Source organism: Engraulis encrasicolus, chromosome 3 (genome assembly GCF_034702125.1).
Source record: "Engraulis encrasicolus isolate BLACKSEA-1 chromosome 3, IST_EnEncr_1.0, whole genome shotgun sequence".
NCBI classification, from domain to species: Eukaryota; Metazoa; Chordata; class Actinopteri; order Clupeiformes; family Engraulidae; genus Engraulis; species Engraulis encrasicolus.
The window spans coordinates 51763703-51781058 of record NC_085859.1 but is presented as its reverse complement, the minus strand read 5'-3'; the positions used below and the strand labels follow the sequence as shown (position 1 = coordinate 51781058).

The following is a 17356-nucleotide window of genomic DNA, read 5'->3' as shown; positions in this document are numbered from 1 at the left end:
TTGCTGAGTGTTACCTACACTACAGAAATCATGGCCTTCTTGGCCAATATAGGGATGAATACATTGGGCTACAAACAGTTTAGGATGATTATGATGAAGGGTATTGTGATGTCCTATTTGTTTAATGTCTTAAATGCACCTATTCTGTATAGGTATCAATGAATGAAACTGTAGTTCATTACGCAGAAACTAGTCAGCCACACTAAACTGATGTGAATCACAGCCTACTCCATAAAGACTCAGGCCCAGAAGTTAAGAAATAATTGTTTATTGCCCACTAAATGTTCAGTGTCTATGGCAGAACTTTGTTATTAATATTTGGAGAAAAACAAAAAAGCTGTCGTAGCAATCAATTCACCTGATGCAAAAATACCATACTAACACTCACTTGACATAATACAAGTCTCATACAGGTTCATTTAAACAAGATTTAATATTGCTAATTTACATTATACAATATACAATCCAACTAGATCTGCTGAAAATCCATAAATCCACGGAGGCATTAAGTAGATCGCACAAAATAAAGTTCACACTGATCAGCCTCCGGTCACAAGGACTGTACTCCTCGTCAGTTTGCCCCCATTGATTTCTTAATACCGTCCTCTGTTTCAAACCTCTCTTTTTCTTTCAAAATTAAGAACTTATAAAAACAGCAAAAAAAAATCACACAAACTCACACTCACAGCTGAAACAGGCCCTTAAAATAAAAATGTGACAGTATGGCTGTAGAAAATCTTCCTGAACAGAGCAGGTGGGCGATCCAATCATCTCCAGCCTTTTGCACAACATGGAGGGGAAATAGGAACCAATAGAATCAAAAAGATGCTGACAACACTGATATACCAACAAAGTGAAGCTAGCCGTTCACCTGGTGGGGATTTTTTTTTTAACAGTGTCTGTGGCCAATCGTTTCAGGGACCTGCAAAGGCTGCAGAAATCTAATAGTGTCTGGGAGTCACTCTTCTGGGTTTCAGGGACCCAACATTCTGAAGAGCATTCCGTTAAAAGTTAATAATTTGTCCATGGCTAGCCCTTGGAATCAGTAGGACATTCTAGGACCAGAACTCGCATGCAAAATCTCTCATGCATTAAAAACACAAAAAGAACTACAGTGAGTGTGGGTTAGCTACATAAAAAATGTAGATGTATAATAGAAAGCTTAGTGCAAAATGTCAAATTCAGTTTAATGTTTTTTTTTGTTCTATACCACCTAAACAAAACAAAAAAAAACCAAACAAACAAAAAATCTCTAGAGTGGGTACTTCAACTTAAACTTGTTTGCCGACGCCACTGATGCGATCCTCATTCAATTCAATGGCGCATTTTCTTTTGCAGGAGTACAGAATAGACATAATTATATCAAAAAGGTGCTAAAATACATTATCACAATTACCTTTTGTAAAATATGCACAAGAAAAGGATGAAAAAGAGTCACGACACCCACGCACATTTATATAAATATACCTCAACCTCATCTCTTCTGTGCAATCAAATCACCCGTGTCAGTGGAGGCGATGCTTCGGGGGTTTCAAAGAGGGCACACAAAACATTCCTCTCGCCAAAAATGGCCTCATAACCCCGCTTGTAACCTCAATCCCAAAGGTAACAGCCTGTGAACCTGACCTACTGAGAAGAACACTGTTGAAGAACATGAACGCCCCTAAACTTTTCTCTTTTCTTTCATCTCTTCATCTTGGCTGCTCTTCTGTTCTACCTGATGTCCTGCAGGCTCTCTGTAGCGGATACACAGTGAGCTTAAAAGATGATATCAGAGAAACAACAACAAAACGAAAAACAAAACCAAACTGCCTATCAAGACTTTCTTTAAAATGTATCTCTCCATTCCTGGTGATCAAACAACACTGCTCACACAGAACTTGGAAGCAGTGTTTCCTATATCAAAGGGTTGCGGCGGGGATCCCGTCTGAGTAGTGAGTACGGTCTTCTGTGTGTGGTGATGGTGGTAGTTGAGGGGAGGGTGGTCTTCAATACTCCCTCTCCAGGATGGTGGATCCTGGGCCTGTTGAGAAGCAACTTCTCTGAGTCGGAGTCCCTCTTTTTTAACCTGGCGTCACAGTGAAGATAATGATAAGAGAAGCCTTTTGGATGGCTCTGTTCGAAGTCTTTTATGTCTGCGTTAGTGTTCGAGTCTCCTGTCTGTGTGTGTTTGTAACCGAGTCAAGTCTTTCTGGGGAGGATGGTATAGGCAATAGGCTCAATGCACCTCCAGCGATGGCTGTATGGCCCTCTGATGATAAGGGTTTGTTTATCTGGATCAAGGGGCTGGGAGTTAGCGTTGTTAAGCCTGCTGTCTGAGTCTCTCTGCTCTGCTCTGCTCTTGTCTGTGTGTGTATACAGTATGCATGTGCCAGTTACGAAGCTGGAGTTATCAACAGGCATGCGGATGGACGCAACACCACCCAGCAGCTGTGTGTAGAGCACTCCCGCTGACTGTTGGTTTGATGGTTGGTTGATTTGTTGTATTTTTGGAGAATGGTTGCTCAGCAGAGGGGCTTTGGGTCGGAGACGGTGCATCATCCAACAGTTTCATGCGGCTCGCTCAGGATGACTGATTGTTGGTTCTCCAGTATTTCTTTATGTTGGGTGTCGTCTCCTAAGTCCAGGGGCTGTGGGTCAGCGATGGGCATGGAGCTACAACATTATCATCATCATCCAGCAGCTGTATGTAGATCACTCTGGTCGACTGACTGCTCGTATGTTGGCATGTGTATTCCTATTTAATGAGAGGCAAGTAGCTGTGGGGACAGCTACAGGCATGGTGTCGCAGCAACGCATCACCCAGCAGTTGCATGTAAGATCATTCTGGGGTTGTGTGTGTGTGTGTGTGTGTGTTCAGTTCTAATGGTGGGCGTGTGTCTCCTCAGTCGAGGGGCTGTGGGTCTGCTATGGGCATGGTGTGCAGCACCTCGTCCAGCAGCTGCAGTGCCCGGTGCAGGTGGATCTCGATCCAGCAGGGCGTCTCCTTGATGCTCTGGCGCGGGTAGTCGGGGCCCCAGCCCTTCACGAAGCTCATGCGCAGGATGCACAGGCGCCGCAGGTCGTCCACGCCGATGCCTGCCGCCGCCGACAGACCTGGAGGAGTAGAGAGGGCGGGGGAGGGGACGACGACACAAAAAGTTAGTATACATGTCACCAAGGTGTTCGAGCAAGTGTTGGAAAGGTGTGATGAGATATAGAAAAGCCACACAGTCGCAGAAGCTACGACTGTCCCTGGCTTGAGAGGTCCATCAACTTTCCCCAAAATCAGATTTTCAAAGCAGATTATACCTGTGTGACAAAGCCGGCGTTCAAGCTATGTAGCTGTTTCTCAATCACATCTTCTTGATGCGCATCTCAAAAAAACGTTTTGATGGAAAAGCACTAGAGAGGAGGACCTTACTAATGGCAAAGATGATTGCTGCCACTGATGTTAAGCACCATCATTTCAACTGGCAGCAGCACTGTGCACGTGGTGCTGTAGAGCCAAAGCTATTAGGGTCATGAGGGGGGCTCTTACTGATGGCAGGGGCGATGCCTCCTACTGATCCGGGTCCCGGGATGTTGCCGGCCACCGCCGCCGCCTGGGCTGCTGCTGCCGCCTGAGCTGTGGCCGCCTGCTGCTGCATCTGCCGATGGCACTGGCGCAGGTCAAACACCTGGTCGACAGGAGAGGAGAGGGGAGAGTAGAGTAGGGGGGGAGAGAGAGAGAGAGAGAGAGAGAGAGAGAGAGAGAGAGAGAGAGAGAGAGAGAAAGAAAGAAAGAAAGAGAGAAAGAAAGAGAGAAAGAAAGAAAGAGAGAAAGAAAGAAAGAAAGAAAGAAAGAAAGAAAGAAAGAAAGAGAAAGAGAAAGAGGGAGAGAGAGAGAGAGAGAGACCAAAGGATCCAAGAGAAAGAGATAGACAGGCACAAAAAGAGTGAGAAGGAACATAAAGGGAGAGAAAAAGAGAGTGAGACGGAGAGAAAAAAGGGAACAGTTTTCTGATAGTGTGGACCGATTTGGCAGATTTTTACTTAGTTTGCAGAATTTCCACCAGAGGGTTTGCTGCTCAGTGTTGTCCCTATCTGTTTCAGTACTACACCTGAAAGTTTCAGTCCCATCCCCAATCTGCTGAAATGTCTTCCGTCTTGTTTAACACACACACATTTGTAGTGCGATTTAAATACCAGTTCAGATCAGATCATGTGCGCCCCCTTATGGGACATGTAAGTAAAACTGTACTGAGCCAGTCACATTGGCATAAACCAGGATCTTGCTTATGAGATTTTCAACAAATCACTCCACTCTGACAATTATTTTCGCACCAGTGAGTGCCCTAATTTAGATGACAAGTGTAAAAAATATGTAGAAATTGCTGGTGGCAAGATCAGTATGTTCACCCCGAGCCACGCAAGCATGTGTGGACAATAACACTTCATTGTGGGAACAGAAAAATGTGTAATACAAGTATAGTGACACACTGTCAAGTGGCGTATGGGTCAGCCAGCTAAACCTGCTAGATATTACAGCAACCAGCAGGCCCAATGATCACCAAATTTGCTGACATTCCAGCCAAGTTGTTTCGTGTCAATCTACTGTTTATTTATTTAACCATTGAAGCACTTAAGATGTCCAAGTAGTAAGCACTAATCAAACGATTTATCTATTCTAAAGACTTATTCAATAACTTCTGAGATGCATCCCAAAACATATAGAGAGGGGGGTTTGGAAAAGTGTGGTTGATTGTAATTGATTATAATATATAATACCTTGATGTAGGCACTGGGTTGTGTGTTCTTGTGTAATGGAATACCTTGATGTAGGCACTGGGTTGTGTGTTCTTGTGTAATGTAATACCTTGATGTAGGCACTGGGTTGTGTGTTCTTGTGTAATGTAATACCTTGATGTAGGCACTGGGTTGTGTGTTCTTGTGTAATGTAATACCTTGATGTAGGCACTGGGGTAGATCTTGTGCACGGCGTCTCCCGGTGCTCGACCGGCCTCCCGGTCCAGGTAGTAGCTCTGGACAAACACTGCGTGGTCACTCAGGCAGCGCACCCACAGGTCTCCCTCCCCTTTACACTCCAGCTGGACGCCTTTACCAATGTGCAACCTGGAGAGCAGAAGAAGAAGAGGGGGCTTTCATTCAGTCATCACTAGGCACATTGCAGAAAAAGCTTTGCGGAGGTGAAACGACAGTAGTAAGTTCAACCGGTCTGACTGGTCTCTTTACAACCTTTTTGAGAGACATGAGCGATGCATTATATTTTCAGTTAGAAAGCCTATTTATTAGCAATGAACCATGAAACATGCTCTTCCATGAAAAGCTAGCGACTCTCCACAGTCCTTTGTGTTTGTTGATGAGCTGAAAAGCACTGGTTATTAACATTCTTCGAACCAGACCAACTCCCTAACCATGAGGCCACAGACACCAGCTCAGTCCCCCATCCTTCTCCATGACTGAGGTATACTGAGCATAGCAGCCACTCCCACCCCCCCAACTTCTCCTTTGTCGAACTGCTTACTTTGCATTGATGAGGCATAAATGCAATTACACTGTGTGCACTGTGTTACAAAGACAATGGCACTTTCAAGTTCACCTCTCCATGAAACTGTATCCATCCCTATACCTACTCCTAACCTTGCCTGGTTAACACCAGACCTAATCACAAGTGAGATTAGGTCTGGGGAGTTGCCTATTGTAAATTCCGTATGGGGCCGGAATACTTGGCTATTATGACACACTGCCCTGCTCTCTGATTGGGCAGAGAAACTGTTAAGGTCGGAATGCTTGGCCATTATGACACAGATCCCATGATCTTGTACGTTATGAGTCATCCTCGCCATACTGTCTTTCAGATCGAAACGATTGTGTAGAACTAAAAGCAGTATGGGAGTTCCCAGGCTACTCCTAACCATGAGCCCCCAGACATGCTTCTGCTGACTTATCCAACTCGAGGGACTGCAGGGAGTGGAGTGACTTCATTTCACCTGGGGGTGGGGTGTCCCTTTAAGGCTCAGTGGGACTTTCAGAATCTCCGCCATGAGAGCGAACACCCCCTCAGGACCGTACACAGTCACCCATCCTACATCATGACTAATCACCCCCACAGGAGCGTACCTGGCTCTCTCGATGGCTTCGGTGCGGTGCACGTTGCTCAGCTGACCCAGGCAGAAGCGGTCGCCCCCCGAGGGGTCCACGTAGCCGTCCACGGTGACGACGGGGCAGCTGGAGGGCACCTTGAACGTCTCGCCCACCTGCACGTCCATCTCGAAGTAGGCTATGGAGCACCAGTAGTCCGGCGCTTGGAGGGGGAGGATATTATTTTAATTTTTTGAACTGTGTGATTATGTCATTTCAGCATTGGACACCTTTGGCTGTGCAATACATGCATCTTGAAATAGGCTATAGAGAGCATCTGGTGCTTGGAGGCAGAAACACACAGTACAGTTTACAATCTGTTATAATGACATCAATCTCGAAGTAGGCTATGAAGCACCAGTAGTCTCTCTGCACTTGGAGGTATTAAAAGAAAACAAAAAACACACAAAGACAACCCTTTGAAATCTGTTAAAATATGCTTATTTTAAACCTCCTTTATGTAATTTTAGCATTTGACATCTGTACAATGTATGCATCTGAAATTTGGGTTTCTGAAACATTCGAGATCTGACAACGCAATGAAATACAAATCATGTTTGCGTTTGAAATGTGCCTTTGTGGAAAAAAAAAACAATTGATTTGTGATCTGGAGATAAAGCACTAAGGCTTCTAGATCTCTGAGGTCTGCTTACCGGGGTGGTTTGAAATGGGAGGCTGGAACGCAAGCTCACTGTGTTCAGGCCCTTGAAGAAAGGAAAAGGACGTCATTTTCTAACCCAGTAAAGATTTTCTCAATTTTTCCCCAAAAATACAAATGGATGCGAGCGACAAAGATGCAAATGCTTACAGTAGTGTCCTGGATGGGGCATCGGCGGGTGGTGCTGCAAGTGTCCGTTTTGATGGTGAGGCATGTTGGGGGGAAAGCTGCCGCTTCGGGCCCAGGTGGAGGTAGCATCTATGTGGAGGAGGTGGTTTTGTTATGGTCAGGAGGGGGGGGCAGGTGGTGGAATATACGGGAAAAAGAATTATCCGCACACAGTGGAGGCACCCTTGCTTTAATTTAATTGGGGAAAACCAGCACAATGCCTTGACCCCTCACGTCAGGTGTCTCTGGTCAAAGATTTTCATGAAACAAAGGAGCTCGTACAGTGTGGATATTTCTTCTTTCTTATTAAATCAGTCACCATTGTTTTTGGGATGTGTGTGCACTCCATGCATATTTGTTGGTAAATGGAGTGCACCAGGGCAATTCAACTTCAGTACCAACTACCAAGAGGGCCAAATGGAACCAAAATCATTGGCTTTGAGGGCCACATAAAATAAGACGACACAAAAAACTCCATTCAACTACATGGGTTTTAAGTCAGTGGCTGCGCCACAGGGAATTTTCACACAGAAATGTTAGGCCTGGAGTACATGTTAGTTACCACTAGAGGGCAGTAACAACAATATGAGCCATCCACAGCCCTGTATAGAAACCCGACCAGCCTTGTCACATATACAAGATTTGAAAAGACAGAAAAACAAAAAAATTGAAGAGCGTAACAGACCATGCAGAGGACACAGAGGACAAGAAGGATGAGAGGACTAGTCAGCACAAACCAATGAAAAAGATTAGGGATACTCCCCCAAACAGGATGCTCTAGTACAGTAGTCATCAAGCAACACCGCCCTGGTCAAAGCAGATGGCACACAATTGTCTACCTCCACACCAACTAACGCCCCTGCCACCCTGCAATGCCACTGGATCACACAGTGGGAGGGGAGACCACAGAGTGTGCTGATGACCACTGCTCTTGGATGATGTTGAAAAGCTTTCCACTACCCTCCAGAGAAATCAAGAGGGCTGAGACTTTCGGGGGGCAGGGGTACCCCCCCCCCCCCCCCCCCCCCCCCCCCGTGTGTGTAGAGAGTTTGGACAGGTTTATACTGAGAGTGGGGGTACAGGAAGGAAAGGTTGGAAGAGGTTCAAGGGGCAGAAAAGGGACGTGTAAAGAGAGACACGAGGGGACAGTAAGATAAGGGGTGGTTAAGGAAAGGACTTCATCAAGGTGACGAGTGCAAGGTGTGGAGGGCTGGGAAGGGTTCAAAGACATGGGGTTTTAGGAAAGCTTGAAGGAGGACGTTTGGGGAGGGTTTACTGGGGGGTGGAAAGGGGAGGTTTTAACAAGTGGTCAGCACACAGGAGAATGAGAAAGGAGTCCGGGGGAGAGGTATGGGTGGGAAAGGCTAGGTAGGGCTTGGAAGGGTTCCCCAGCTGGGAAACTCCCATTGTCATTGTGACACAGCACACAACGAAATGACATTTATGCCAAGGGGGGCAGCCCCAAATGGCACCTGAAAGGGAACAGTGCGACAGGACGGTACCATGCTCAGGGAGGAGGATGGGGGAGGGCACTGGTTAATAACTCCCCCCACCAACCTGGTGGGTCGGGAGTCGAACCGGCAACCATTGGGCTATAAGTCTGACGCCCTAACCGCTTACCCATGATTCAGGTTGTGGGAGTAGGGCAGGCTTATGGTGGTCTAGAGTGGAGGCTCTCCTGAAGGATAGAGGCACACGGGAAGAGGAGGCCGGGTGGGGGGTATGGGTACATTCCATCCTCAGCCTGTGCTTGTGGCCTCACGCTTCGCTGATGCCTCCGTTGAGAAAATTATTACGTTTCTTCGCTGTCAGCTTAGCAACAACAACTTTTGGGGGACTTTTCCCAATTCAACATCCCGATTGCAAATGAGAAAAATTACCTTTGAATTGTGATTTTGTGAGATTACACTAAATATTATTAACTGAATGAATAGTGCGGGAGAAGAAAGTGCTTACTCGGGCAGATCGGGGAGAAGGGATGCAGGGGAATGGGAAAGGGGTGAGGGATAGGGCTGCTCGATTATGAGAAAAATCAATAACACGATTATTTCAATCAATATATCACAATTTTTTTAGACGATATTTCTTTTAAAGTCAAATAATTGTGCTACACAAGTCACAATCTTTCCTCCCTTCAGCAGTCTGAGTGAAGGGCCATACTTAGCAGTGTTTCCCGCAGCGCCGTCTTCGCCAAGGACGCAACACCGCCTCGCCAACATTCCAAAATAATAAACAAAATGGCTTGCCATCTATCTATATCTATCTATCTATCGATATTATGAAATTTGTTTAGGGTGCAGGAGGCGGGAGTAGGGAGGTAGGAAGGGGTTTAAGGTGCCGGAACTGGGAGGTAGGGAGGGCTTACTGTGGTGCAAGGTGGAGAAGGAGAATAAAGGAGTAGAGTAGAGTCAGGGGGGAGAAGTGAAGGGGTTCAGGATTCAGGGTTTAGGACAGGGAGGAGGTCTGGGAAGCGTTCAGCAGGGTGCACTGGGAAGGGGAAGGCTTACTGTGGTGGAAGGTGGCGGGCGTGGAGGGGGAGAAGCCGTTCTGCTGAGGGGGCCGTCCCGCCGCCCGGGCCACAGCCGCGGCCGTCCCGAGCAGCCCCTCCCCTCCTCGACAGCCCTGCAACAGGCTACCGGACTGGGCTGGAGAGGGACACAACACAGGGGCAGACAGGGTTGGTGGCGCGTGGCGCGCACAACAAAATAGGGAAGGAAAGAAGGGTAAAAAAGATAATACAATAAATAATAAAACGTAAATCAATAAACATAAAGCAAAATGAAAAGGAAAAAAAATCCTGACAGACATGCCAGCCTGACTCATCTCAACTGGGTGCCTGGACCAGATAGTGGAGTTTCAGCCAGCCAGCAGCCAGTCTTAACCACACTGACCGCTGCCAGAAAGCTTTTCAAAATCACTCACACTTTGTTTTAAAAAAAATGGTAAAGGGATGAAAGGGATGAGTTGGAGATCATCACTTGAGAAGGAAAAGCAATGAAGTAAGAATAACAGCAACAAACAGATGGGATACCTAAAAGCAGGTACAACAAATCACACTAATACATATCTAAATGATAAGACACACAAATGTAGGGGTTTTAACCAAGGGTATTATGATCTACACAAAGTCACAAGCAAAGGCACCATGGCTGCAATAGTGATCGTAGGTTTTCACTGATGAATGGGAAGCAACGAGGGACAAGATGGAGGAAAGGAATGACAACTAATGTGGGAAGAGGGAGGGAGACAGGAAGAGGCCACTGGATATGTGTTTGAGAGAGAGAGAGAGAGAGAGAGAGAGAGAGAGAGAGAGAGAGAGAGAGAGAGAGAGAGAGAGAGAGAGAGAGAGTGTGTACAGTGGTTGTTGTGTCTCACGTCATTCAACCGTGTGTATGTGTGTGTTTTGAGTGGCAGGTGCGTCTCACTTGATCCGACACCAAGGCCGGGAAAGGCTGATGTGGAGGCGGAGCCGGCCGCGTCCGAGGGGGGCAGGAGGGCACGCAGGGGCTCGGAGGAGGGGAAGGGCTCGGAGGGCCCGGGCCGAGAGGAGGGCGGATGCTGGATGGTCTGTATGGAGTGCCCCCCCTCCATACTGGGCAGGGACGACGGGCCGTCGTACTCATACTCGTCTTTCACAATCATGCCAGAACCGGACGAAACTATGAGGAGAGAGAGGGAGAGACAACCGTTTTGATATTACTTTTGGAGAGTATTCCAAGAAATGGGCTCAGTAGAAAAAAAATAGGTTAAGTTAAATTAAGTTAAATAGAGCCTGGAGTTCTCATTTTCTGAACTAAATGACAGCAGTGGGCAGTCTATTAGCAGGCTTACAACATCCTGTTGGTTAACTCTGCCATGTCCTTGGAATAGCCATCTAATGGAAACCATTTCACTCTGCTGTAGAACAGTGGTTCTTAACCTGGGGTGCGCCAGAGATTTCAGGGGGTGCGCGGAATATTGTTATATATTATAATTAGGCCAAATCAAGACCAAATTAAAACATGTTTTGGTCCCCATTTAAAGCAATTAAGGTATTAATTAATGTCTCCTGCAAGAATTGTAATTAATGACTTTCCATATACACATGTAGACGTTTGGGATGGGGGTGAACGGCTTGTCTTGGGCACAGGTGGGGGGGTGCTTTAAGAAAAAAAGGTTAAGAACCGCTGCTGTAGAATGTTGCGATGGAGTGATCATCACTTGGGTTGAGGGTGTGCTCTTACTGTCAGAGTCGACAGTTTGGAACCCCAGTAAGCCTGGTTTTGAGTTCTGGTTGCAAAACTCTACTAACCTTTGCTACAAAATGTTTTCACTGATCAAACACACTTACAACTTGCACAATTTGCCATGATATGTAGATCTTAACAAATGGTGACAGAGACAAAAATGTTCTATGGTTTCAAGGTTCAAGATTGACTTAGGCCACCATTTGAAGCGGGTTACCAGTGAAAATATTTCATGATCATCCTCTGACTCACCTGGGGTTAGTGTTAATCCTGAGAGATCTACAAAAAATAAGTACAACATAATATTAATAACAATAAATATTTGAATGGGAGAGTCCAGCTCCATGCAACATTTTAATAGGATACAAAGAATACATCAAAACCTTACCAATGCCGGGCGAGACCACCCTTTCATAGTGATATGGATTCACGCAGACGTTGTCACACTTGAGGTCGAAGGCGTACTGGCAGTATTTGACGTGCTTCAGCTCATTTTTGTGCAAGTCTGGCCATCTCCATAACCGTGCATAGATTACATGAGGGAAACCTTTGCGGCCTGCCACCTGTAACGATGTTAAATCCAAGTCAGATAGACAGGAGAGAGCAGAGCAGAATACGGTCAATAGATCAGGGAGAAAAATGGGAAAGTCTATCTAGGTCAGTGTTTCCCAACCAGGGTACGTGTACCACTAGGGGTACACGAGCACAATGCAGGTGTTACTTCGGGAAAATGAGAAATGTAAGTTTAACAAATGCATGGAGCATAGTCACATTGAAATAGAGAAAGCAATATAGATCAAGAGTTAGGAGGATGCTACGGCAATGAAAAGGCTTAATTAGAGGGTACATGAGGCAAAAAAAAGGTTGGGAAACACTGATGTAGATAACTAAAAGATAAGTGTAGCTGTGCAGAGATAGAAAATACTTTATTATTTTGCTCTTGAATCTTCATCTGGAGATGTGTTTCAGTCCTACCTGTAGTCGGCCATCTAGAGTGCGCTGAATTGTCACACACTTGCTGGGGTGAGCCCCGTTTGTAGTGATAGCTGTGATTAAAGAGTCAAGTTCATCTTTCTTTTCTTTCAGCTTCTTCACCAGGCTTTCGATGGCTCGTTTGGAGAAGCTCTCGCTTTCGCCACCTTGCCGATGGCACATCAAGCTGTGCACAATACTGAGGCAGGCGTCATTACTTGTCGGCGTGTTTGTGATGGACATCCTGGATGTTTTCTGGGTGGTCACACAGCAGAATCTCAAAGAAGCCTCTCGTGTGTATCAGTTCATCCCACTAGCTGCTGCTGTATCAAGAGGAGTAGGCAGCAGTATACGTCAGTGCCTCCTTCAGAGGTGTGGTGTGGGTGTATGAATCCAGTGAACTTCAGCATCAGTCAGGCAGCTGCGAGGATGACAACATCAAAGCAAATTCATGAGGGAACTGGCAGGTTGCAAATATAACAATTTTTTTGTGGCCTCTTGAGGTTTGTCACACATGTGGTTTGCCTAAAACCAAAGAACTAAACAAGCTTGACACTCTAACCACTTATTTCCCACCGGAACCCACTGAATGCAACACTTCTCGTAACAGTAAATAGAGCTAGCTAGTTACTTCTAGTTCGCTAGCTTAGCTGATGGGCTAGGTGCTTGCTAGGAAGGCTAGATAATAGCCAATTAACAGTAATGAACCACTGTAGCACACATGCTACTATGTTCCTATAAACAGTACATCCAATGCATACCATGATAATATGCAACCCAAAGCAACACTCGCTGTTAATAATTTGACAGGTTGTTGTACATTGCACTTTTGGTTCCATTTGTTGCAAAAGTACTCACATAATTTCTCAAAGTAACGCTAGCTAGCTAGCCCGGATCGACTGACATCAGCTGTCCTGGCTGAAATAGTCTGACACAGCAACAAAAATAAACGGCTTAAAACCTTGTGTGTAACCTGACAGCTTGAGTCTCACGCATTTCACTTCACCGTTTACTGTTGCGCCATTTATGCATTCTTCCGAGGATTTACATGAACCCTAGATTCTGTGGCCTAACTAAATTAGAAACCTAGCTAACATTAGCCTGCTAATTCCGATGTCCCTTCCCAGAAGAAATAGCTAACGTCGTTAGCCAAGTTAGCTAGTCAAATATTTGGCTTACCGTTCCAGTGATCAATGCATCTCTCATCGCATGTAAGTTTGTAGAGCATTCCAAATTCGTCTTCACTAAGCGACCCCGTATATTTAACTTAAAAACGTAAAATTCAAAAATAAAAATAAAACTTTGTAGCGAGGCCGAAAGCCCCCTGGACATCAGCTGAGATTCAAGTGGACGCCCACGCTCTTCACACAGCGACTGCGAATTCAGTCAACATGGCGATATGCGCATGTGTAGTAGTAGCAGGACCGCCTAGCCGTCAGTCATAGAAATAATACAATTATTTATTATTAGTTCTATGGCTGTCAGTGGCGATTCTGTTTGAGTTGGATTGATCATCATCATCACCTATTAAACATTACAGTAGCCTAAGATTTCATTGGAAAACAATGGACATTCATAGACCCCTGTATGGTTATAAATAATTTAGGTCATTGATTTCCACGTTGATTTCAGCATGCTCTTTATTACAAAAAAAATCTCCCATAGTACAGTAGGCCTAATATAATATTGTTTGACATTAGAACTAATTGCAGGTCAAACAGTTACTTTCCCAGGAAAAAAATACATTGGTTACAGCATGTATTATTTTCTTTCAAGTATAAAAACATGAAGTGTGTTTAATGGCATAAATATAATCTGTCCCACAAATCAACATAGGCCTACAGTTTCCACAAAAGTGTCAACAACTATATGTCATTGCAACAGGGAAATAATTCTACAGTTGAATGGTTCAGTTTAAAAACATTGTTTGTGCCAAGCAAATGCAATGGGCAGTACCATTATTCTCATATTCTAAAAAACAGTCCAGTTTAACATGTCTGGCACCGGGGGCACCGTGGTGGCTCTTCGCTCTTGCCTGATTATCATTCAGATCTCATACGAAAGATGTTGCGTCCAGCAGTCGAGTTGTAAAATCAAAGCAGGGGGGATGGTCAGAGATGCATTGTGATAATTGGGGGCTTGGCAGTTTCTCCACCGAGAAAAAAATGAAAATGTAGTTGTTAAAAGTGCAATTTCAACACAATACTGTATATGTGAAGAGGGATGCCTGTTTTAAGGGGGGTTTTTGACCATTTTCATTGAGGGGGTGATTTTACACCATTTTCATTGAGGGGGTGATTGCATCCCCCCTACAACTCGAGCCCTGGTTGCGTCACTTGGAGGGCATGGCCTGGCTACCGTGGCTCAGTGGGCTAACTAGCCAAACCATAACAATGAGGAGCTGGGTTCAATTCCCTGATCTATCTCCATCTCTATACCCCACTGTCCTGTCTGAATAATAAAGGTGTAAAAGACCATAAAAATATATTTTTAAAAACATATTCGGCACAGAAGGTCTTAATGTTTGTTCGCCAAACATGAAACATCAGTCAGAATGAAATGCATTTTTTCCCCCCATAATTTTAACAGACATTTTCCCCACTCCCAGGTCCGTGTTGAGGTCTTTTGAGGGGTATAGTCATGGTAAGGAAGTCCTCTGCCAGCACCACGTCAGTGCCGGTGCCCGTCAGCGCGTCCTCTGCCTGCCGCTGGAGTTCCAGCACATCGTCCTCCTCCTGCGTCTCCTTCTGCAGGCTGGCAGGCCTGTACCTCTGGCTGAAGTGGTACAGCACCAGGCGGCCCACTCCCCAGGAGCGCGCCACCGCAGCGGCCATGCTTGGCGTGCTGTGCCCGTGCTCCACCGCCCGCTCTCGGTGCCCGTCGGACAACGTGGCCTCGTGGACCAGGACGTCCGCTCCTCGACACGCCCTCTGCCCTCCCTCTCCGAGCAGCGAGCTGCAGTCGCCGAGGATGCACACCTTCCTGCCAGGGATGTCTGGTTCTAAAGCTTCGCTTGGTTTGACTACGCGTCCGTTTTCCAGTGTTATGGTCTCGCCGTTTTTGAGCTGCCCGTATAACGGTCCTGGCCTCACTCCTAGAGAGAGAGAGAGACAGTGAGAGTAACACAAGTTCTCTTGCTTTTAATACGTTTAGATTTCACAGATGAAAACATGCAAAAGAGGTCAGTGCAGGTTTCAGTGGTTATTATGCAATTTTTTGAAAGAAGGTTCACACACTCCTTCGGATTTTTCTTCTTTTATGTTCTTTTCTGCTATTTGTTAATTCATTGGCATTCAAAAAACATTACATTTTTCATTCAGCACCAGGGATTGTGCACAAGTTAAGCCACAAGTATATGCAGTGTATGGGTTTCAGTGATTGTGCACTGGTGCAAAAAAACCTACCTAGTTCTCTCAGTAACTGGCTGTTCAGACGTCCAGGACGGTCATGCTCCTGCACGCAGAACCCAAAGGACGGAATCCGGTGACAGAGCCTGAAAGCCTTCACTGCGAACTGCTTCTCCTCAAAAAGCGAGTAGCATTCGCTCTCCGGATCCAGACAGATGGTGCGGCCCGGTCGCTCTTGAGGATGGAGGCTGTCACTGCTCTGGGTCACTTTGGGACTCAACACGCCCTCCGGGGGGCACTGGTCAGCCGTGGGCTCCAGCTCGTGGACGGCGTAGGGAAACAGGAGCTGGGAGCCTGACAGCTCCAGGGCAACTCGTAAAAAATGCCTGAGGCCCACAGGGCCATACACATCCACGCAGGGTGGGGGTTGCGTTGGACTGCAGTTGAGGCTTACGGTACAGAGTAACCCCGGCAGGCCAAATAGGTGATCTCCATGTAAGTGAGAGATGAATATTTTGGTGATTTTACCTGTAGGGGGTGAAGAGAAGACACACATTAGGCTCATTCATGACGAAGCAGTAAGATTTTTGCTAGGCAGTGGGCCTTGCGCACTATGCCTGTTTGATGCATTCTGGTTAGAATGTTCTAACCACAATGCATCAAGCTGGCAAAGTGTGCATGCCCACTGCCTAGCAAAAATCTTACTGTGTCGTCACGACCGAGCCCATTAACTGCATGCCCATGCATAGCCCCTCAACACACACCATTCCACCACTGGAGCGTTGTAGTAGTCAATGGAAAACTTTACTTCCATAGTACTTCACCACTATAACAGTGCACAGGACCTTTGGTAATACAGAGCGACTTGGCCATTGTCATTCTGGTAGGTTCTAACTAATTTATAACAGGGGGCGTGTCTTAGGGGGTTAAATTAATGGAAAAACTGCAGTAAAACAGTTTGCAAGATTGTAGTATTTCCATGTCAGCAGGAGTGATGCAATGTTATGCAGTTTTTGCCAGGCAGTATGTTCAATCATGTCCACAAACATGCACAAAACAGTTATAGGCTACAGTTGGCAGTTATAAAACAGCTATAGGCCAACAAACAGTTGTACAAAACAGGTATAGTTTTTTTTCATTGCCCTGTCATAAAACAAAAAAAAACTGATGAAGTCCTCAAACGAACAGTAGGCTAGTAATGTCAAAAGTTCAGGTTTGCTGAAGATACAATCATGGTGGTGATCAAAGCAATCATTTGCGCAGTAGTAGCAGCGGGATAACATGCAAATTCTAAATTTGTTTACCAGCCTTCAGTTGACTCTTCATTAGTTGGATTTGTGTGCCCTCTCCACAGTCGAACAACCAACATTCTCCTTCGGTACGAAGAACCAGAGCTGAGGCACCGCGGTGTGGGGAAGGATACGCTGATCCCGTACCGAGAAATGTTAAGTCCATAGACATAATGATTTAAGTTTTAAAAACACACCGTACAACCTTTGGTTACTTCTGCCTCTGTTGCCTGAACTGAAGCATGTTTTCTACGTCTGCTTCCTGTCAAACATTCGATGTTGTTTCGGCAAGAGAGCAACGTACCCGTTGATTGGATGGTGCTCAAAAGGTGTGCCAGTATGAGATTGCTTCACTGGTTTTCTCTTGATGATGAAATCATGACGTAAAAATGACAATAATGAATTTGACATTTTCTGTTTCTTACAGTTTTGCACAATTTCATACATTTGTATTATTGTACGCATCTGTATTAGTCATTTATGGATTTTTCTAATTATTATTTAATTGTCACATGTCACTATTGTTCAATTGTCAATAAAATGTCAATGTTCGTCATTATTATTATTTTGAGT

The 17356-nt window shown here is 45.6% G+C and overlaps 2 protein-coding genes across 2 annotated transcripts; both read right to left on the bottom strand.

Moving 5' to 3' along the window:
• Nucleotides 1-252: 252 nt before the first annotated feature.
• Nucleotides 253-13530, bottom strand: smad4b (SMAD family member 4b). The gene is made up of 12 exons (XM_063195679.1): nucleotides 13327-13530; nucleotides 12151-12568; nucleotides 11564-11738; nucleotides 11428-11454; nucleotides 10375-10608; nucleotides 9457-9594; nucleotides 6932-7039; nucleotides 6777-6827; nucleotides 6103-6286; nucleotides 4926-5094; nucleotides 3521-3659; nucleotides 253-3096 (listed from the first exon to the last, which is right to left on the bottom strand). Exons 2-12 carry the CDS (start codon nucleotides 12388-12390, stop codon nucleotides 2885-2887), a joined length of 1677 nt encoding a protein of 558 aa, XP_063051749.1. The 5' UTR covers nucleotides 12391-12568; nucleotides 13327-13530; the 3' UTR covers nucleotides 253-2884.
• A 239-nt stretch (nucleotides 13531-13769) lies between these two features.
• Nucleotides 13770-17121, bottom strand: elac1 (elaC ribonuclease Z 1). The gene is made up of 3 exons (XM_063194566.1): nucleotides 16799-17121; nucleotides 15552-16022; nucleotides 13770-15241 (listed from the first exon to the last, which is right to left on the bottom strand). Exons 1-3 carry the CDS (start codon nucleotides 16953-16955, stop codon nucleotides 14730-14732), a joined length of 1140 nt encoding a protein of 379 aa, XP_063050636.1. The 5' UTR covers nucleotides 16956-17121; the 3' UTR covers nucleotides 13770-14729.
• Nucleotides 17122-17356: the final 235 nt, after the last annotated feature.